General features: G+C 44.7%; 4 protein-coding genes and 1 long non-coding RNA gene across 7 annotated transcripts in view; 2 read left to right on the top strand and 3 right to left on the bottom strand.

Moving 5' to 3' along the window:
• Positions 1-1,411, top strand: part of LOC117754439 (serine/threonine-protein kinase Nek5) — a 13,056-nt gene extending 11,645 nt beyond the window's left edge. Inside the window, exons 20-23 of one of the 2 annotated variants that reach the window (XM_034573298.1) lie at positions 57-281; positions 375-486; positions 602-743; positions 1,005-1,411. In XM_034573298.1, coding sequence (XP_034429189.1) covers positions 57-281; positions 375-486; positions 602-743; positions 1,005-1,293 — 768 coding nt within the window. In that variant the 3' untranslated portion in view covers positions 1,294-1,411. Of the gene's footprint in view, positions 1-56; positions 282-374; positions 487-601; positions 744-1,004 lie in introns of those variants that run through there. The other variant, XM_034573297.1, reaches the window with a different exon arrangement.
• Positions 1-9,355, bottom strand: part of LOC117754469 — a 13,855-nt gene extending 4,500 nt beyond the window's left edge. Inside the window, exons 1-2 of the long non-coding RNA XR_004612432.1 lie at positions 9,328-9,355; positions 2,817-2,824 (exon numbers count right to left, since the gene is read on the bottom strand). This is a non-coding gene — a long non-coding RNA (uncharacterized LOC117754469). The remainder of the gene's footprint in view (positions 1-2,816; positions 2,825-9,327) is intronic.
• LOC117754444 (GDP-Man:Man(3)GlcNAc(2)-PP-Dol alpha-1,2-mannosyltransferase-like) lies at positions 2,817-7,145 on the bottom strand. 2 transcript variants are annotated; one of them, XM_034573304.1, is made up of 6 exons: positions 7,059-7,145; positions 6,735-6,971; positions 5,512-5,714; positions 5,185-5,353; positions 4,025-4,647; positions 2,817-3,508 (listed from the first exon to the last, which is right to left on the bottom strand). In XM_034573304.1, exons 1-6 carry the CDS (start codon positions 7,118-7,120, stop codon positions 3,225-3,227), a joined length of 1,578 nt encoding a protein of 525 aa, XP_034429195.1. In that variant the 5' UTR covers positions 7,121-7,145; the 3' UTR covers positions 2,817-3,224. The 2 variants fall into 2 exon arrangements, with proteins under 2 accessions (XP_034429195.1, XP_034429196.1); XM_034573305.1 differs by having other exon boundaries at positions 2,889-3,508; positions 4,025-4,642; positions 5,183-5,353; positions 7,059-7,133.
• On the top strand, positions 8,059-15,642 carry lcp1 (lymphocyte cytosolic protein 1 (L-plastin)). Its single transcript, XM_034573299.1, has 16 exons — positions 8,059-8,210; positions 10,360-10,440; positions 10,535-10,683; positions 10,850-10,973; positions 11,137-11,269; positions 11,403-11,484; positions 11,567-11,732; positions 11,861-12,003; positions 12,121-12,216; positions 12,471-12,666; positions 12,757-12,835; positions 13,391-13,505; positions 13,640-13,773; positions 14,461-14,581; positions 15,187-15,311; positions 15,470-15,642. The coding sequence occupies exons 2-16, from the start codon at positions 10,374-10,376 to the stop codon at positions 15,600-15,602; spliced, it is 1,863 nt and encodes a 620-aa protein (XP_034429190.1). The 5' UTR covers positions 8,059-8,210; positions 10,360-10,373; the 3' UTR covers positions 15,603-15,642.
• A 362-nt stretch (positions 15,643-16,004) lies between these two features.
• On the bottom strand, positions 16,005-19,808 carry cnot11 (CCR4-NOT transcription complex, subunit 11). The gene is made up of 7 exons (XM_034573310.1): positions 19,144-19,808; positions 18,507-18,671; positions 18,085-18,237; positions 17,588-17,790; positions 17,259-17,461; positions 16,900-16,996; positions 16,005-16,435 (listed from the first exon to the last, which is right to left on the bottom strand). The coding sequence occupies exons 1-7, from the start codon at positions 19,460-19,462 to the stop codon at positions 16,238-16,240; spliced, it is 1,338 nt and encodes a 445-aa protein (XP_034429201.1). The 5' UTR covers positions 19,463-19,808; the 3' UTR covers positions 16,005-16,237.
• Between the last annotated feature and the right edge of the window lie 1,963 nt (positions 19,809-21,771).

Raw genomic sequence — 21,771 nt, 5'->3', positions numbered from 1 at the left:
GCTGACCAATCAGAGCAGGTAAAGCCCTGATGAAGATGAAGGTTTTGTTTCTGCAGAAGGGAATCATGTTTGAGATTCCATTAGATGACGAGGAGAAAGAGGGCGTCGACCCACTGAACCAGACCCTGAGCTTCCAGGAGGGGGAGGAGTTGAAGCTCAAGGATTGGTTGGAGAAAAGAAGGGGGTGGAGTCTGAGGACTCCTCGGACTCTGCTGGATGCACTCGCCAACATGGACGTCCACTCCGGCTACGATACTGTCGCTGAGACTAAAGAAGGTGCAGTAAAACTACTGAGTCACTGTTGTTACCGTACTGACTGGACTTTTCAAACATCTCAACAAATATTCATCTCTTCTTTGACCTCTTGTCCTCAGGTGAGGAGGCGGAGGGTCACAGACAGTGGGTCGACGCCCCCCCCCACCACGCTGCTGAACGCTCTCACTCAGGCTGAACTCGCTTCGTCACCTCTGGACTCAGAGACCACAGGTGAGACGCCGCTCACATCCGTGACATCACAAGTGCGACAGGACAAAGTGAAGATCGTTTCATGTTTAATCAGATTTAAAAAAGGAAAGTCACACTGAGGATTCTGTAATCTCAGATTTAGAGCCAGAGGATGACGAAGAGAAGGAGAAGAGAGAGGAAGATACAGAAGAGAAGCAGGAGGAAGAGGAAGAGGAAGAGGACTCTGATGTGGAGATGGATGAAGAGCGACTGGAGCCGAGGTCAGACGACGACGACACGTGAGTCAACGTTTACGTCTCTTTTCTTTCACGTCCAGAGAGAGGAGCTGCAATAAATAACTGATAATTGATAAAAGTCAATTAAACTATAATTGATACACAAAAAATAATTCAAGTCAAAATAACAGCATCAGTTGTTGATTGACGAGTTCAACTCAAAGGATTCATTGATTCAGCAGCTTCACTGAGTCTCTGACCTTCTGAGAGGAGAAGAACCCAAGATCTGGACTTTGGTCTCAGTTTCATCTGTGATTTCCTCAGGAACTTTGAGGAGTCGGAGGACGAACTGAGAGAAGCGGTGTCAGACTCCATGAAGAACCTGTTCGTCATGGAGGACGGGAGCTCAGACGGAACAGACAGTTCAGAGGCAGTGGGGGATGATGGGAAGGAGGGTAGCGAAGACGGGCCTGCAGCGAGTGCCGCAGACCCTCAACAAGTCGTTTTGTCCGAGCCCAGAGAACGTTACGGTCAGGAAGGATCAGACGAGTCCCAGGAGAACGATAACACGTCTGTAAATACACAGCATCAGACAACCGGACTCATCAAGTAGGTGTGAAAGAGGATTTCACACCCTGGTGAACACGAGCGCTCAGCTGCTTCCTGCTGACAACATCAATCTTTAAAAACAACTCAAACATATTTAGTTTCCAGTAAAATGTTTCCTGAAGCAGCTGCTCATTCTAGTTTTCATCAAACTAACAGGTGGACATTTGTTGGGGACTATTTTCATCGGCAGATAATTAGTGTAGTGAGGTGTATTAGTGGCAGTGTGTGTTGTCATGGTGATGAAGGAATGTTTTTACAGTGTAAAGGCTCATTTATTAGATTTGATCAGAAACGTCCACGGAACCAGACGGAGCCTTCTGTCCGATACAGATGAAACGTAGCAGTACCACCGAAACTATGAGGGGGCAGTGTCGCAGGTAGTTTAAACGAGACATCCATAAGATACAAAGACATTTTTATAATGGCGAAATGTTTAGAGGATTGATAAGTTAAAATGTTTGGTGTCTCTGCCCTCTAGTGGATGTATTGCTTAACAACCATGCTAACACAAAGGACACATGGAAGCAAGTGAGCAGGGACGGCTACATGCTTTGAAATGGACGTATCACTTTTCGTACGTCCAGGCAGAATAAACAAGTCTTTACAGTGTCTCATTGATGTGTTCGGAATATGTTTGAATATATTTTTAATATGACGAGTCACAGTAAATGTCAAATTATTGATTCTCAGAGTGTTTAAACTCTAACTCTGCCTTTACTCAAATTACTCTGCAGCTAACAAGTTCATTTGAGTATTAGTCGTGTATCTATTACAGTATTGTTACATGATTTCTTTTTCTCAGTCAAACGAGAACATCAGTAGTAACGGCTCCTGCAAAATAAAGCTTCTTATAATTAACACATTAATCAGTTTCTCCATCACTCAGAAGTCAGTCAACATAAATCTCCTCCACAATAAAGCTGCTACTGATTATAATGTTAAATTATTTAATCAATAATTAATCGATTATTTTCTTGATGAATTGTTGGTTCATTAATGCAGCAATGATGTCAATACATGTTTTATTTTTACAAGTCTAAAAAAAAATGATGTCTCCACTTCCTCAGAAAACAAAGCCAAAATATCTTGCTGCCATCTTGTGGTTATGACATCATTTGCAATCGGAGCCAGTTCCCTACTGGTCGTAGAGTGGAGCCGGGGTATCGAGGTCCCGCCCATACACATTCTCAACCAATCAGGAGTCAGTCTCAGCTGTCAATCATGACGTCTCAGCCTGTTTTCATCAAATAACTGATTCAAACCAAACTGATCAGAAACACTTGATCAAACATCAGTGAGATGAGAACGACCTGAAACATCTTTACAAACATTTATTTAAAGTCTGGTTTGGTTCGTGTCCCATCTGCTAACATGGAGCAGGTTTATGACTAAGCTGGAATCATCAATTGTCTTGTATTTTTGGTCTCGTTTAAATAATCAATCAATTCTTGGCACAGTTGCTCTTTCAGCTGACTGATTATTCGCAGCAGCTCAGTTCTGCAACATGTAGTGAAGCCTGAACCTCACCTGATGAACTGTTAACCAATCAGCAGAGAGCACCGACTGATGAACCAATACAATCACTTCATCATTTACTTTCCAAGCTGCTGGTTGAATTCCATCGTCTCTGGTCGTCGTGTTTCCAGTTTCACTGCTGACGTCCTGTGTTGTTCTGTTTTCTGATAACTTATCACAGTGGATCAGAAGTTTAATCTCCGAGTGTCCAGCAGAGACTCGTCTTAACATGTCAATGTCCTTTTCTATTTGTTTTATTGGGGATGAGAAACCATGTCAAAGTTTATTGTCAGTGTTGGAAGCCTGGTCTGTTTTAATCCTCACCCTAACAAGCAGAACAAATGAAGAGCTGCCCCTTGGTGGACACCAGTGGACATCAGTGGACACCAGTGGACACCAACTGGCCACGTTGGCTCCTCCTCATCGCTCCAGTTTACTCAGCAGAGGCTCCATAGCAGCAAGGAAACAAGCCTCAAACTCCCGGTTGGAGAATCGCTCCACTGAGCTGCGGGCGTTTCGTCGGATCTCCAGTCGAGCGGCTGGTGACAGCGCCAGGATGGTTTCCATGGCAGCGGCATAGCTGTCCTCGCTGTCGGCCAGGAATCCCGTCTGTCCACCCTCGTACGGCACCACTATGTCCAGCTTTGGACCTCCGGACTTGTGGGCGAGAACAATGGTGCCTGCAGCCATGCACTCCACCACAGCTGAGGACAGAGGGACGGAATCAAATCAACAATCCTGACCTAATAATACAAAGGTCAAAGGTGAGTCTGCATCAGGAGGGTTTATACAGGATTTAGACTCACAGCACATTTTATATAATCAAATAACTAATTATCAGAAACATGAACCCTTGAACATACATCAGTGTGTAAACTACCTAAAATGACCTATACTGCAGCCAGCCACCAGGGGGCGATCCAAACGCTTGGGCTTCACTTTTGGGAGCTGCCACGTCGTCCATCTTTATTTCCAGTCTGGTTAGAACCTGACTTCATGCACAAGCATCTGTCTTAAAGAACAGCTTGTGTTGGAGGAAGAACTGAAAGATCCAGGTCAATGTTAATATTCTAAATATGTTCATTCATATGTCAATTTGAAACAAAGCTTGTCGACCAATTATTTGTTTTAGTTTTTTTACAATCTCACGAATCTCAGAATCCTTGTTCTGGTTGTGCGTCAGTGTTGTGATGTTTGATGAACACGGGTTCGATCCTCACCGATGCCAAAGTGTTGGTTCCACATGGTGTGCAGACCGATGGTGGCGCTCACCAGCTCCCGCTTCAGCTCCTCAAACGGGACGTTCAGTTTGAAGTCGACCCGGTCGGACACCCCCAGCTCCTGGCAGAGCCCCCGCAGCAGCAGCACCCTCTCCTCGTCCTCCTGGTTCCTGCATCCACCAATCAGCACGAGCCGCAGTGACTCTCTGCCCCCAGGCCCCTCCCCTTTCCTGTCCAACAGTTTGCGAAACGCTTGAATCTGCAGCGTGTGGTCCTTCTCCGGCCTGAACTGAGCCACTGACACCACAGAGTGACACTTCCTCTCTCCTCCCTCTTCCTCTCCACTCACCAGCTCCTCCCCCAGCTCCTCCCAGCCCTCCTCCACCTCGTCCTCCAGCGGTACGTCCAGGAAAGCCCTGACGTCGCAGGGCGGGTAGACGACGGTGGTCCGGCTGGGAGAGCGCCACAGGGCCAAGATGTGTCCCAGCGTCCAGGTGGAGTTCACCATTATGACGTGGCTGCAGGAGCCGGCCAGACCGTAGAGCAGAGCGAAGCAGCAGTAGTACACCACCTTCACCGCGCTCAGCACCGGGCTCCTGGAGATGAAGTCAGCGTTGTTGAACCTGGACAGAAGAAGAAGAAGAAGACAGATGAGATTTAAGGACGGTTCAATTTATAAACCATCTTAAAGCACCAGGCTGACGTTTCAGTGTGAGATGGGAACTGGAATCATCAGCTGTGATTGGAGGACAGGGGTTAGGTCACGCCCACACTGACATGTTTTCATTTTAAAACTAAAACATGACTGTTCACATCCACTGGTCGTGATGTAAACAGGAAGTGTTAGCGACGCTTTGTATTCACCGCTGGTGTGGACGTAGCCTCTGTGTGTGGACGTGTGTGTGGAGTGGACGTAGTCTCTGTGTGTGGACGTGTGTGTGGACGTAGCCTCGGTGTGTGGACGTGTGTGTGGAGTGGACGTAGCCTGTGTGTGGACGTGTGTGTGGTGTGGACGTAGCCTGTGTGTGGACGTGTGTGTGGACGTAGCCTCGGTGTGTGGACGTGTGTGTGGAGTGGACGTAGCCTGTGTGTGGACGTGTGTGTGGACGTAGCCTCGGTGTGTGGACGTGTGTGTGGAGTGGACGTAGCCTCGGTGTTACCTGGGGTTCTGCTCTCTGACCACAGACAACATATCAGTGCTGACGGTGGGATAGTGGACGTAGCTCGCCACCTCGCAGCCGCCAAGGTAGCGGAAGATTGGCAGAGTGAAGGCGTAGCCCATCGAGTCCACGTACAGGTCAGGAACAAAGGCCGTCAGAGCCTCCCAGCCTAACACACACACACACACACACACACACACACACACACACACACACACACACACACACACACACACACACACACACACACACACACACACACGAAACATTATAAACATAAAGATTTGATATTTACTACAATAAGCAGTTCCTTCCTTGTGTTGTTACCGAGGAACATGGATCCGGCGCTCTGGCCCAGCAGACTGACGTGAGGGTAAGACGTTGCCTCCAGCAGCGCGCGGTGACGCAGGAAGATGAAGGTGATTGGTCGAGGCAGCGTGACATTGAAACGCTGTCGGGCTCCTTCCAGAATCTGTTCAGCGGCCACTCCCTGATCAGCCGTGTAAACCACGAAGGACACGTCAGGGAACCTGGGAGGACGAAGGACAACATTAACTCAGTTTAGGTCATTTGTTTGTTACGCTGGGAGGATCAGTACTTTAACTTGTGATGGAGTATTTTTACTCAGTGGTATCAGTACTTTAACTTATAATAGAGTATTTTTACTCTGTGGTATCAGTACTTTAACTTATAATATAGTATTTTTACTCAGTGGTATCAGTACTTTAACTTATAATAGAGTATTTTTACTCAGTGGTATCAGTACTTTAACGTATAATAGAGTATTTTTACTCTGTGGTATCAGTACTTTAACTTGTGATGGAGTATTTTTACTCAGTGGTATCAGTACTTTAACTTATAATAGAGTATTTTTACTCAGTGGTATCAGTACTTTAACTTATAATAGAGTATTTTTACTCTGTGGTATCAGTACTTTAACTTATAATATAGTATTTTTACTCAGTGGTATCAGTACTTTAACTTATAATAGAGTATTTTTACTCAGTGGTATCAGTACTTTAACGTATAATAGAGTATTTTTACTCTGTGGTATCAGTACTTTAACTTGTGATGGAGTATTTTTACTCTGTAGTATCAGTACTTTAACTTATAATAGAGTATTTTTACTCAGTGGTATCAGTACTTTAACTTGTGATGGAGTATTTTTACTCTGTGGTATCAGTGCTTTAACTTATAATAGAGTATTTTTACTCAGTGGTATCAGTACTTTAACTTATAATAGAGTATTTTTACTCTGTGGTATCAGTACTTTAACTTATAATAGAGTATTTTTACTCTGTGGTATCAGTACCTTAACTTATAATAGAGTATTTTTACTCTGTGGTATCAGTACTTTAACTTGTGATGGAGTATTTTTACTCTGTGGTATCAGTACTTTAACTTGTGATGGAGTATTTTTACTCTGTGGTATCAGGATGTTGCTGCAGTAGAGTATCTCAGTACTTCTTTCATGTACTTTAACACTGAAGTACATGTCCAGTGTCCACAGACTTTGTCCCCCGGTGGACTCTGTCTGATGGAGACTGTACCGGAGCATGAGGACCCTCAGCGAGCTCCACAGGACCCGCTCCCCGCCTCCTCCGGCGCTGCAGTCTGGGTGGAAGAAGGCCACCGCCGGGCCGCCGCCGCCCTCAGCCCGGCTCTTCCTCCTCCGGCTCCTCCGGCGGCTCCGGAGCCACAAGCGGAGACCGAGCAGCAGCAGGCCGAGGATCAGGGTGAGGATCAGGGCGAGGAGGCAGCAGGGAGCCGCCAGGGACCACAGCAACCTGCGGGGGAGATGGACACACTACCGTCACACCGGGGACAGACACCGGGGACAGACAGGATGTCACACCGGGGACAGAGACACTCACCTCATGAAGTCACAGAAACACAGATGATGATGATGAACATGATGATGATGAAGATCCGCCATCTTTACAACACTACTGATGACGTCACAGCTCAGCTGACCCGCAGGCCTCGCTCTGATTGGCTGAGAGTTTGTTTACACCCACGTCAGCATCACGTGACTTTTATTTATTTATTACAACTTCAGTTACTCCAAACGTAAAGACATAAAAAATATACTTCATCTTCTAATCAAGTATTTAAACAGGAACTACTGCCAATCTACTGCTCCACAGTCCGTCCACAAGGTGGCGGTAATGGGCCTATAAGCTGGTTTGCCAACTGCCAATAAACAGAAGAAGAAGAAGAACAAGTTATTAATTTAGAGCAACAATAATCTTATTACATCCAGATGAAATAAATGTCTCAACTTCATTAATAACCACATTCTTTGTGTCTTCTGCTGCTTCACTTTAACCACATTTATCTTTATATGGAATTAAAGATAATTAGAATTTTTTTACTTCTACATCATAAGAATATTCATATCCAGTCCTCTTTCATTTATATATTTATTTATTTAACACACGTAGTAATAATAACATACACACACATACGGAATATATATAAATAAAAAAACACGCCAAATGAAAAGACTTTAAAAAATATATATTTGATGTATGTGTAGTTTATTTAAAAATCCCCAAACTAACTCTAGTTAATAATAATGTATTTGATGAGGCTACATTTAAAACACATTTCTGAGCCTGAGGAGCTGGAGCTGGAGCACAGGAACTATCTGAGCACAAGCAGCTGAAACTGAAAGACCATATAATATTATATATTGTGAATAAATGACCACTGACTGGATTACGTGGTCAGATTAGTTGAGTGATGGATGACGTCGACCCTCCTTCAGTGCGGGGGTCACCCCGACAGCAGCCTGTGTCATTGCCATATAAAGACAAATCATCTGTCATTCCTGTTTCTGAGGTGTTGCGTGTCACTTCCTTCCTCGTACATTTGAATACATGAGCTGTCACCCTGCTCTCGGTGCCTGTCGAGCAGCTCAGCAGCCAGAAGGACCGACCGAGGAAGAGAGAGACAGACAGAGACAGAGACACGGACAGAAAGACGACGAACCTCCACAGCTCAGCGGCCTCCTCGCCTCCCAGGTAAAGACATCTGAGTTCAGGTCTGATCTAAGCAGGTGTTCCCTGAAGGCATCACCGAAACATGAGACTTAAATTCTTACTTTTAAATTCTTATTTGTGTGGAGACGGAGGGAAGAAAAGACAAAGAGAGAAACTGTTGTTTCACGAACGATTGTACAGATGTTTCCAAATCAAAGAGTTGTCTCCACCTTCTGCTGCTCACAGATCTGCATAAAACAAACCGAGTCAAATGCACAAACTTAAAAACTTTCATCGCTCATGTTCTTTAACTTCATGTCGTTTGACTTTGTGCAGCTTTGCACCAACAATGAGATCCGAGCAGTTATAGCGGCAGCGAGGCCTGCAGGAGGAAGGAGAAGTTAAACCTCTGCAGCAAGCTGAAAAGGAAGTTTGTGGTCAGCTTCACTTCAACTGCAAAAAACCAAAAATCCCTTTGAGGCAGCGAGATGATGAACAGAAACTCAGACGTCAGCCGAGCGGCGTTTCATTAGAGTTTATTCAATTCACTGTTTGTTGAAAAAGCACGAGGAGCTGCTGCTCGAGCGTTAGCGTCCACGTGAGGTAGAGAAGCTCCAGATCTATTTTAATGTCTGAAGTTGATTCATAAAACAAACCGGTTTCAAATCAAGATTCAGTTTCTTTACTCAAGTTTTTATTTTTATTTTCTGCACATACCACAGAGAATATTGTTGTTTTCAATCTGCAGGAAACATGTTCACAAACTGTTCCTGAGTTCTGAATAATGAGCAGAACAATATGTCTCCGTGAAGTCGACCTTTGATCTTTAGCAGAGCACACGCCTCCACTTCCTCCACATGAAGCTAAAATACCTACGCTTCCATCTTGTGGCGATGACGTCACCAGCAGTCGCTCTGTGCAGTCGTGATCGTCGAGCGGTATCGAGGACCCGCCCATTCACGTGCTCGACCAGTCAGGAGTCAGTGTCAGCTGTCAATCATGATGTTTTTATATCATCAAATAACTTGTTAAAACTAAACTGATCAGAAACACAAACAAACATCATCACTGTTCCTCCTTAAGGGGGGTTTCTGTTCCTTCCTGTTTACACCACATGGGACACACACTCTCACACACACTCACACACACACTCATACACAAACACACACTCTCACACACACACACTCACACACTCAATCAGTCTCACACACAAACACACACTCATACACAAACACACACTCTCTCACACACACTCACACACACACTCACACTCTCTCACACACACTCTCACACACACACACACACACACACACACACACAATCACACACTCAATCACACTCTCACACACACAATCACACACTCAATCACAGTCTTACACACACACACACACACACACACACTCACACAATCACACACTCAATCACAGTCTTACACACACTCTCACACACACACACACACACACACACACAATCACACACTCAATCACACTCTCACACACACAATCACACACTCAATCACAGTCTCACACACACACACACACACACACACACACACACACACACACACACACACACACACACACACACACACTCACTTCCTCCTGGGCACTGATCATATGATGATGAATCATTTTCTGATGAATTTCCGCTGTAAACGGACTCGTTCGATCTTCTGGAGATAAACTGATGTTTTGCTCCGTAGAGAATCAGCTCAGTCTCGTGGATCAACCTGAAAGTTCATCATATCTATTGTGTCATAGATGATATATTATTATTATTTATTAATCATATAAGTGTGACCTCAGTAAATTGTGGTTTTGTCTGTTTGTGAGATCCAGTGTTGAATCTAACGTAGAGTTTTTCCTCTCCACAGTGGGAACTGTTGGGTTCCTCTATAAAATGTTAATCTATGTAAAGTGCCTTGAGATAATGTATATTGGGATTTGGCGCCATACAAATAAAGTTGAATTGAATTCTGTCCACATACTCGTCCAAGTTACCTGTGCAGGTGTTTACATCTTTTTACACAACATTAACACACACACACACGTCTGTCAGACAGGAAGTGCAGCAGAAACAGGAAGTGAGAACTGTTAGTTGTTTGCATCACAGCTCAAAATCAGGAGCTGTAACTTCCTTCTCTCAGGTCGCTCGTCCACGTTTAAACTTCTAAATTATGTGTTTGTGTCAGTTTCAGGTTCCAAGATGGACGCCCCCGCGCAGATCTCTCCAGAGGAGCTGGAGGAACTTAAAGAAGCTTTCGCAAAGATCGGTGAGGAAAACAAGAGCGCTCACACAAATCTGTTGTTTTATTTGTACTATTTAAATGAGTCTGTGACCTCTGACCTGTCGACCTCTGTCTCCAGATGTGGACAACAACGGCTTCATCAGCAAGCAGGAGCTGAACGAGCTCTTCAGAGCCGCCAACCTGCCGCTGCCCGGCTACAGGGTCCGAGAGATCGTCCAGGAGCTGATGAAGAGCAGCGAGCAGCTCACCTTCAGCGAGTTCGCTCAGGTGAGGGCACAGGTCAAAGGTCACATGCTGTAAACACAACATCACTGGAATCAGATCCATATTTACCGTTCATCATCTGGACAGTTTTTAATACAAATACAAAATCTGAGATTATCTACCAACAATAATCTACAGACGTTCTCTGTTCCTCATGTTCCACCTGCAGATCGTTCACGGCCTGAAGAGCAGCGACGTCGCCAAGACCTTCAGGAAGGTCATCAACAAGAAGGAGGGGATCTGTAACGTGGCAGGGACGTCCGAGCAGTCAGGCACCACACACTCCTACTCAGGTACACACACACACACAGTCACACACACACACACACACACACACAGCTGCACACTGATTTAAAATAAAATAAATCTAAACATGAATAAAAGGTGATAGTTCAGAACTTCAGCTTTAATTTCCTGTTACTTACTGACACTTTATTTCCTGACGTTTGTCTTCAGAGGAGGAGAATGTGGCGTTCGTGAACTGGATCAATAAAGCTCTGGAGAAAGACGTTGACTGTAAACACGTCCTGCCGATGGATCCCAACAACAACGACCTGTTCACGGCGATGGGAGACGGAATCATTCTCTGGTACGTTTTATTTTCAGGCTGATTGAACTGAAACTGTTTCATCCAGGCTTCATCCTCCAGGAACCATGAGTCCAGGAGAAGTTAAGATCAGTGTTTTGTTCTGTGTCTCTGACCGTGGACGTGTTTCCCTCAGTAAGATGATCAACCTCTCTGTCCCCGACACCATCGACGAGAGAACCATCAACAAGAAGAAGCTCACACCCTTCACCATCCAGGTGAGGACTCCTCCTCCGTTTGATCTGAACACGGTAAAACCTCCACAGCCTCTCAACTGCTTTACGTCTGGCGTCTCCTCAGGAGAACCTGAACCTGGCTCTGAACTCGGCCTCGGCCATCGGCTGCCACGTGGTCAACATCGGAGCTGAGGACCTGAAGGAGGGCAGGCAGCACCTGGTCCTGGGTCTGCTGTGGCAGGTCATCAAGATCGGACTGTTTGCCGACATCGAGCTCAGCAGGAACGAAGGTGTGTCTTTGTAATATAATAATTCATGTGTCGCTGACTTTATAATAACTTGTGTTCTGTTCATTTAATTATAACTTTGTGTGTGTGTGTGTGTGTGTGTGTGTGTGTGTGTTTGTGTGTGTGTGTAGCTCTGATCGCCCTCCTGCGGGATGGAGAGAGTCTGGAGGATCTGATGAAACTCTCACCCGAGGAGCTGCTGCTGCGTTGGGCCAACTATCACCTGGAGGAGGCCGGCTGCAGCAAGATCAACAACTTCAGCTCCGAGATCAAGGTTCACACACACACACACACACACAGACACACACAGTTTGTCATCTGGCTTCCTTGTTAAACTTCAGTGTGTAGCTGTTGTGTGTGAAAACATTTTCTCACTGTGTGTTTGTTCCAGGACTCGAGGGCGTACTACAACCTCCTGAACCAGGTGGCGCCGAAAGGAGACGAGGAGGGAATCCCCCCCATCGCCATCGATATGTCAGGGCTCAGGGTGAGAGGCTACGAGATCACACTCAAATGATATTCATAATAATTATTATTATAATATGTAATCATCCAAAACATATGAAAATAATACGATTTAGAATTTATCCCTTTTCAGAACAAACAGACCCAGAGAAGCTGGACTTTATATAATATTATATCTTTAATCGTTTTTATCAAACTGATTCTACAAAGACTGGATCTTGACACGATGTCGCTGGAATGAGATACAGTGATTTGTCTCTCTTGTCGTCCCTGCAGGAGAAGGACGACCTGCAGCGAGCCGAGTGCATGCTGGACCAGGCCGACCGGCTCGGATGCCGACAGTTCGTCATGCCGCCGGATGTCGTCAGAGGAAACCCCAAACTTAACTTGGCCTTTGTTGCTAATCTGTTCAACAAGTACCCGGCTCTGAAGAAACCAGAGAACCAGGACATCGACTGGGGCTCCATCGAAGGTTCAGATGAATTCTGATCTTCTACAAACCTCTGATCACATGACCTGAGCGTGTTTCCTGTGTTATTGAATCACTGATGTTTTCCTCCAGGTGAGACCAGGGAGGAGCGAACCTTCAGGAACTGGATGAACTCGCTGGGCGTCAACCCTCGTGTCAACCACTTATACGTGTAAGAACGACCACAGCTCTTCTTCTCTTGTTTTAGTGTGAAATTACTCATTTACTGAGCAGCAGCGCCCTCTGCAGTCACCTGTGGGACGTGCTCGAGGAAAGGTCATGTAACGTCGCATTCTAAGGGTCGGAATAAACCTGCTGTTAACTACGAGTACGCAAGATCGTTTGGTGCGTGGGGGTTAACATCCTCAGAAATTAATGCGGCGCGTATGAAAGATGCAATACCCACAGAATAGGTCGGGGCAGTAGCGAGTCCTTGACATGGTCATCAAGAAACGTCATGAGGACAGTTTAGAAGACGAGCTGTGACCAGTGTTTGATGTGTCGTCGCTTTTTCTGTGTTAATGTTAATGTTAGTCAAATGTTGATCTCCTCGGGTGTCGCCATCTTTGTTTTTGTTTGTTTACTGCACGCGAATCCGACGTCAAAGATAGCGCTCTTCAATCTTCAGTCGTGTAGTGCCCCCTACTGGAATCATCCAGTAACACGTGTAGCACCAAAGCAAGTACGTGAACAGTAATGACGCAATGATCTGAAATGTGTGTTCCAGAGATATTGACGACGCGCTGGTGATCTTCCAGTTGTACGAGAAGATCAAGGTTCCGGTCGACTGGGATCGAGTCAACAAGCCTCCGTATCCGAAGCTGGGCAGCAACATGAAGAAGGTACGACGCGGTTTCACAAAAACAAAGTGGAAGTCACATGTTCCGTCCAGAATGAGTTGACAGAGGAAACTGTTAAAGAGCAATTTGCAGGTTTTAAATCGACCAGATCCTAAAAACATTTGTTGGTTTGGTAGCTGGAGAACTGTAACTACGCAGTGGAGCTCGGCAAGAAAGAGGCCAAATTCTCTCTGGTTGGCATCGCTGGTCAGGACCTGAATGCTGGGAATCGAACCCTCACCCTCGCTCTGCTGTGGCAGCTGATGAGAAGGTAACAACACCTCACTGCTGCCCCCTGCTGTCCTGTCACTCATCCGGTTCCACCTTTGACCAAAATAAAAAACGACCAGAAGAATCTTTAAGGGCAGGTTTTTAAAAAAGCCTCCGAAAAGACTAAGGAATTAAAATTGTTGGATTAGATTAATTATACTAATTTAATAAATGATTTAGATTAACTATAATAGATTATTTTGATTAGTTATTTAGATTGATTATATTAACTAGAATATTATATATATTAAGATTTCTTCAAATAATGACATTAGATAGATTCATTATATAAGGTAATAAGATTTTATAGATTAGATATTAAGGTTGATTAGATTAGTTAAACTTAATTAATTGGATAACCAAGGCGACTGGTTTAGTTTGTACTTGGTGGGCGGGGTTAGGAGGCTGCCTCTTTAACAGCCTTGTAGCGCCACCTTCTGACAAAACTAGGCTGCTGAGATTTTTGTTGTTGGAAACATTACTGAACATAATTAAATCAAATAAACATCAGCAGAGCAGAGATCCATGAATATCGCACAGTATAATATAATATAGTAATAATATAGACATAATAATATATATATACTATATATATAGTATAATAACAAGTATGGTGGTCGACGTCAGTGTTTGCTAAAGGGCCCCTCGGCAGATGAGTGTTCATTGTGGTTGTCGGTCTCTCTGTCAGATACACCCTGAACATCCTGGAGGACCTGGGCGATGGACAGAAAGTGACGGACGACACCATCGTGTCTTGGGTCAACCAGACGCTGTCACAGGCCGGAAAAGCCACAATCTCCAGCTTCAAGGTGCCGACGGCTACTCACACACTAACTGCTCTGATCAAACATCGTGTGTCCTTTAACTCGTCCGTCAAATTCATCTCAACATTTTCACCAGTATTTTATTTTCTACTTATGTTACATCTGTCATTTAAACCAAATACAGTTTAAACTGATGCTCAAAGTTCACAGATATTTTAACCAAAAACAAGAGAAAGTTTTCTAACTAAACGTGTGGCTCTGGTTGTAAAGATGCACATGTTGAAACGAACATTTCACTTTTTAACAGATTCACAGCAATATTTGTGAAATTTGTCATTTTTACCTTTTTTGAAAAACTATTGAATCTAAATTAGTATGTTTAACATCGAACGTCTAGATGAATTTATGTTTCATATTTTGATTTAATATTTAAGTTTATCTTCAATAATTTTTTTATTTAAAAGGTAAATATAACAGTTTACAAATATTGCAAAGTGATATATATAAATCTGGTTTAAAAAAGTGATTTAAAAAAATATCACTTTTCATCACGTTTGAGGTAAATATGGTGAAAAGATATTTTCAGCGTTTGCAGCTTCATCATGAGAGTGTGTGTGTGTGTGTGTGTGTGTGTGTGTGTGTGTGTGTAGGACAGTAAAGTCAGCAGCAGTATGCCGGTTCTGGACCTGATTGATTCCATCCAGCCTGGATCCATCAGATACGACCTGCTGAAGACAGACGACCTGACAGAAGACGAGAAACTCAACAACGCAAAGTAAACACACTTTTAAAAAAATGATATAAGCACATTCAGCACGAGGGGCGGAGCATCGGTTTGAAATCCATCTGATGAAAACCAGTTTGTCTTTGCTCTGGAGTAACATCCAATCAGAAAGCCTCAGTCCTTACGCTAACAGTCATCACTGTTCCTAGGTACGCCATCTCCATGGCGAGGAAGATCGGCGCCCGGGTTTACGCTCTGCCCGAGGACCTGGTGGAGGTCAAACCCAAGATGGTGATGACGGTGTTCGCCTGCCTCATGGCACGTGGCATGAAGAGAGCGTGAAGGGACACTGTCCGTCACCTGGAGGACACATGGGGGGGGGGGGGCTCGTCCTAATCTAAGGTCCTAAAGTGTTCTGGAATTATCCGCTAAAATAAAACGTTTTCTACAGGTGAAATAATCTGATTGGTTCAGTTAAAAATCACAGAAAAACAGACGCTTCTTGTTTCAATGTTTTTCTCTGTGGTTTAAAATCTGAAACTTTCTACGCAACAAATAAACAATTGAACATGAAGAGCTGAGTCGGTATTCGTTTGTCTTGTAACAGCTCATTCGATCGCAGCCTGGTGGTCAGTGATGGAACAGTTCAGCATTTCAGAAAATGTGTGAAACTGACACACGCACACGCACGCACACACACACACACACACACACAAACAATTTGATAAAAACAAGACGACGAGCTGAAAGTCAAAAACTCTGTTTAATAAGAGAAAAGTAGTTTTTCCAAAGGAACGACAGAGCAACTGGTAGAAAATGAAAAGCTGAATCGAGTCCGTCAATTTTTAGGTGAAGTTCAGAAGCTGAAGAAACTAAACTACATATTTACAATATTCATTCTCAGCTGAGTCGACGGCTCCAGTTTCTGTGAAGATGTTTGTCCCTTTAACTCGTTTTAAAAGGTTTGTGTGGCAGCGTTATTTGGTGGGTTTGGCCTCAGTGGGGTTTTCTCCAGTGTCCAGCGTCTTGAGGAGGCGGAAGAGTCCAGCGGCTTCGCGGATGCGGCTGAACTCGATGCAGAAAGCCTGAACCTCGATGAAGAGGTCCTGCACGTTGATGATCTTGTTTCGGATCAGAGACTGAAGGAAGACGCAGACGAGACGAACCAGACGATTCTGAAAGAAACAACGGGAACACGACTCGGTGTCAACGAAACCAGTTCACCAGCAGATCAGAGGAGACAGTTTCAACCAGTGACTGAATAAAGATGGACAACAAGCTGCAGTATAGGCTTCCTCCTCCATGTTAGCAGATGGGACATGGAACAAACAAAAAATAAAATCTTCTTATCACACTGATGTTTGTTCAAGTGTTTCTGATCAGTTTGGTTTGAATTAATAAAAACCGGTGGAGACGTCCTGATTGACAGCTGAAACTGACTCCTGATTGATTGTGTGTGTTTATAGGCGGGACCTCGATTCCACGATCACCACTGACACCAAATGACGTCATCACCACAAGATGGCAGCGTTGGTTTCAGAGATATTTTAGTTTGCACAGCAGAAGAAGTGGTCACATGTCGTCCATCTTTATTTACGGTCACTGATCATCGTCATGTGATTGGGGAGCGACATCGTACCTGCATGTACTTGTCTTTGATTTGCTCGCAGGTGGAGATACAGTTGGAGATGTAGAGGTGGATGAACTCTGGTGGCAGATCGACGGCTGTGGTTAACCTGAGAGACGACGAGGAGAAGGAGATGATGTTTATCATTGCTTTAGTGTGTGTGTGTGTGTGTGTGTGTGTTCTGTATTGATCAGTGTTTTATGTGGAAGATTCATGACATCACAACAACCTTGCAGCTAATCACAGTCCAGTGTGATATGAAAACTGAAGCTTAAACATGATACTAATATATTCCCCGAGGACACAATGGGGAGGCCGGGATCGAACCGCCAACCTGCGGAGCTGCAGGACGTGGTGAGGGACGGACTCACCTGTTCACCACCTCCATGGAGTGCAGCGACATGTCCATGTTGACGAGCACGGAGAAATACTCTGTGATCTGAGAACTCTGCATCAGCTTCAGCAGCATCTCGATGGCCACCAGCGGGTTGTTCTCCACCAGGTCGGGGAGCTTCGCCGGAGACAAACCGATGTGATAGACCAGCTTCAGGTCCTTCTCCAGCTCGGCCAGCAGCTGGACAGAGGGGGGGGGGAGAGAGAGATTAGAAGTATCCAACAGTTACACTACAAGAGAAATGAAAAAACACATCTGCAGAAGTAAATTTCAAGTTCCTTGAGGGAGAGGGAGAGAGAGACACACCTGTGACTGCTGCTGGGCCGACAGAGGACTCTTGAAGGCCTTGGACATGATGCGTTTGATTTCCACGCCGGTGCTGTTCTTCACACACATGGAGCGGTCCCACTGCACACTGTGGTCCGGCTCGGTGGGGTTCAGCCACGCCAGCTCGTCCTCGCACACGTGGAGAGGAGGCGGCGGCCGGATGAACTCGGGGCGGAAGTGACCTGAGAACAGAGATACGTCGCCACGACGATCACATTTAAAATCACTGAAAGTTACCATCAACACGCCGACACGTCGGGAGCACGTTACTGAACCAGTTAGTCTGTAAGACCTGAAACATTCACTGTGTGTGTGTGTGTGTGTGTGTGTGTGTGTGTGTGTGTGTGTGTAGCAGAACACTTACATTCAGGCTATAAATAGAATTCTGAGTTTGTTTTCTTTTTAACAACTGAACCATGAATCCAACAAAAAGTTTTATTTAACTATAGTTTTTTTTCCTCTCTGTTCACACTCACTCTCCAGTGGAGGGCGGGGCCCCGTGACCAGAGACTCGATGATCTGATTGGCCACCGAGCTGTCGAATCCCGAGTTAGACGAATCAGGATCCGGGTCGTTCAGGATGCTGGGGAAACTGGCCTTGCTCTGAGTGGGCAGCTCCGACTGACGCTCTGCACGACACACAAACACACGTTTGCTTTTGGTTCAGAGTTATTATCTATATCAAGGTTATGGGAAAATTATTAAATATCAAGACTCAATTAGATTTCTTTGTCATACAGGTTTGACAGCTACATGTTAGGAATCAGATATTATTTGACACTAACACAAATGATCAGATAAAACCATGACACCAGTCAAACTGAGTCCAAACACATGTTTGTCTACATCGGAGATTAAAGCCTTTAAAAGAGTGAGACTCAGTCTGCGTGGGATTCACCTGCTAGCGCCAGCTGCAGCCCGCTGATGTCGATGGACTGGGGCATGTTGCCCACATCCATGCACGACACCTGTCTGGGCGTCTTCTTGAAGAGATCCCGAGGCGGCGCCAACATCAGCTGCGACAGGAAGAACTTCTCAGGCTGTGTGATGGGCGGTAGGAAGCCTGGAGAGGTCACATGTCAGAAAACACATGGGATGGAGAACTGGTGTAAACTGAGGTCAAGAATCAGCAGCAGCTTTCAGACATGAACTGGAGTCCGCACATGTTCCTGAAATGTTCTGGATGTTGTCCTGTCTCCTGCTGCTCTACAGGCTCCGCCCCTCGCCTGGATGTTCCCACATGTTCCTGTGATGAGTCGGACCCAACAACCTGCTGCTTCACAAACACCAACTACACAACATGGCAGGACAACATCATGTGTGGAAACATCTTTACTGTTGCAAAGGCATCTGGCACCTTTAATAAGTTTAACTGAGTTGTAAACCTAACTCGAACCTAACCTTGAACTAGAGCTAGTCAACTAACCCTGACCTGAACTTAAACCTGAACCTTGGAACATGTCCTCACCCTGACCTCTCCTGGTGTCCCCGGTGGGACAGTAAACAGAGGTCGGGACCCCGGAGCTCACACGTACCGGACAGCAGCTTCTCCGGCTCCTCCCCGGCAGGTGCGGGGTTCAGCAGGTGAGCGAACACGGCGGCGAACGGGTTGGCCGCCAGCGGCTCGGTGCGGTACATCTCCCACAGCAGGTACAGGGCGGTGAGCCGCTGCGGGGAACTGGGCAGCAGGTCCGGCTGCTGCAGGAGCATCACCAGCACCGAACCCACCCGGAAGTGCTCCGCTTTCCCGAAGTAATGGTGGAAGTGTGTGGACAGACTCTCGAAGGTGTTGGTGCAAGCCTCCTCCGAGATGATGCTCAGCAGGTTGGACAGTTCCTTCGGGGCCAGAGTCATGGCTCCGCTGGCAGAGGTCGGGGCGGAGCGCCGGGGTTTTAATGAGTCATCCCGGAAACCAACAGATAAATCTCCCGCAAACAACTGATCCCGCAAACTACGAGCTGGAGACCATCACACGAGTTAGCAGCGAGTTAGCTTAGCCTAGCAGTGCTAACGGCTAGCGGCGGAGCGGACATGGCGGAGCGTGACGAGTCTGCGGGATAAATCCACCGGGAACCGCTCGGTGGCGTCATACGTCTCCAGCACCGACACGCACCGAACTGTGACGCTCCGTGAACGCGTTCAATTACCGTCACGCACACGAGGCTCTGTTAGCACCGAGGTTTGAACCCTCTCACGCACTGCATTATGGGTAGCGTAGTAAGCTTATCCTTCCGTGTTCTACAGAAGACCCGCCTCTATTGGCTGACCTCGACATTCTTCTGTAAATCGGACCAATCAACGGTTACAGCCCTAAATGTGAGCCAATCAGAGGCAGGACAGAGGCGTGACTTCCTCTGTAACGGTTAAAAAAAGCTTCCGGAATCTTTTATTGTCAAAATTAATAAAACAGCGATTTTTATATTTGTACTTGTACTGTAAAAAGATTTAAGGTGCTTCATAGGTTTTTAACAAATCTAGCACTGATATATTATATTTTACTTTATTTGAGATTTGTTTATTAAAATAAATATGTGCAGATGTTTATTTTTGAAAAAATGGTTTTATAATTTTTAATGATACAAACATTTTACTTTAATTCATGAACATGTGTTTTATTTGGATTCTTGAAGTATGACAAAGTTTAAGGGAATTATTTGTTATTATTAATAAGTTGTTGATGATTCTTGTCAGCTATAAATGTTTTACAGTATTTTCAAAATAAAAGCCCCAGGTGGTTATAAAACCTTACCAAGGAGCCCGAATAGAGGCTGGGTTTTCAAAATAAAACCCCTCCCAGATGTTACCCAGATGTTTAACAGGAGTATTCATTTAAACACATTTCAGATTATTTCACCAAGTTGCAATTTGAGATAATTTATAATACCAATACTTTTATTTCAGAATAACTTTGATTTAAGATTAAAGAATAAGGATTAAAAAATAATTTATTTTTAATGTTATTTTGATTCAAGATATAAATTCATGTGTTTGATTCTTCACACTCGGCTGGAAAGTTTTTACCAGCTTCTGACCAATAAATACCAAAACAACAAAAACAGTCACACAAACAATCATTTATCAAAAGATCAATGAGCCTCATTCATCAACACTCATGCAGTTTTTACAAATATTGTCACCAATGTTTTATTTTTACTTCAAATCTGAGATCAAACTGTTTTTACTTCAATTATAAGACAAGTATCAACTGGCACACACACTTACGAACACATGGAATTCATCAACATAACACAGATACGAACAATTCTGCAGTTTAAGAACGCGTCACGAATCGGACGTATACTTTTCTTAGAAAACGTCTAAAGAAGATATTGGTGAATGAGGCCCGATGTTCTTTCAGTGTGGTTCACTTTGGAAAACAGAGTTTCTCCAGACGTCATGTTCTGTACCAGGACATAATGTTGCTTTAATGAATTGTTGATGGAGATATGAGCTCGACTGAGATACAAACATGTTTATGTACAAACACTAAACAAAACTCCAGTTGAACATCACTTCTTTCAATCATTAAACACTTTAATGTAATAATGTAATATCATAAACAGCAGATAATGTTAGCGTCAACATAACTGAAGGAGAAACTATATTTTCACATTTATACCTCAAGTTTTTCTTTTTACTAAGAAGTAATTGTAAGTAGTCTTTTAAACTCATATTCACCCTGAAAACAAATAAATGTTGGTGTTTGACAACTGAAGTATAACTGTTTTTCTGGATGAAACTCAAATTATTTCTGGTCCTGGTGAGATTCAACCTCCAAAACAACATTATTCCACACTGGTTAAAGGGAAAGTTCACACAAAGCAAGGCTCCATTATCACCTCAGTCAACAAGAGTCCACAAGGGAAGATTTGGGTCAGGTTCTCACACACACACACGCACGCACGCACACACACACACACACACACACACAATTATGGCACAATAATATCCCCTCTATCTTAAATGGCCACAACAACCACAATCCTCAACACCTCCACTTCAAACATTAAAGCATCTTGGTCAAAGTATAAAAAGAAAAAATACAAAGAACCAACAGAAGATGAAAAGTCAGTTAAATATCATCATGCAGGCAAACACTGTAAACTTCAGCACTGGCAACAGGTCCGACATGTCCACTGGGGGGGGGGGGGGGGGGGGGGGGG

The sequence above is a fragment of the Hippoglossus hippoglossus genome, chromosome 21 (assembly GCF_009819705.1).
Source record: "Hippoglossus hippoglossus isolate fHipHip1 chromosome 21, fHipHip1.pri, whole genome shotgun sequence".
Lineage (NCBI taxonomy): Eukaryota > Metazoa > Chordata > Actinopteri > Pleuronectiformes > Pleuronectidae > Hippoglossus > Hippoglossus hippoglossus.
Note: the sequence above shows the minus strand (reverse complement) of the source record. Positions and strands in the feature narration are given on the sequence as shown.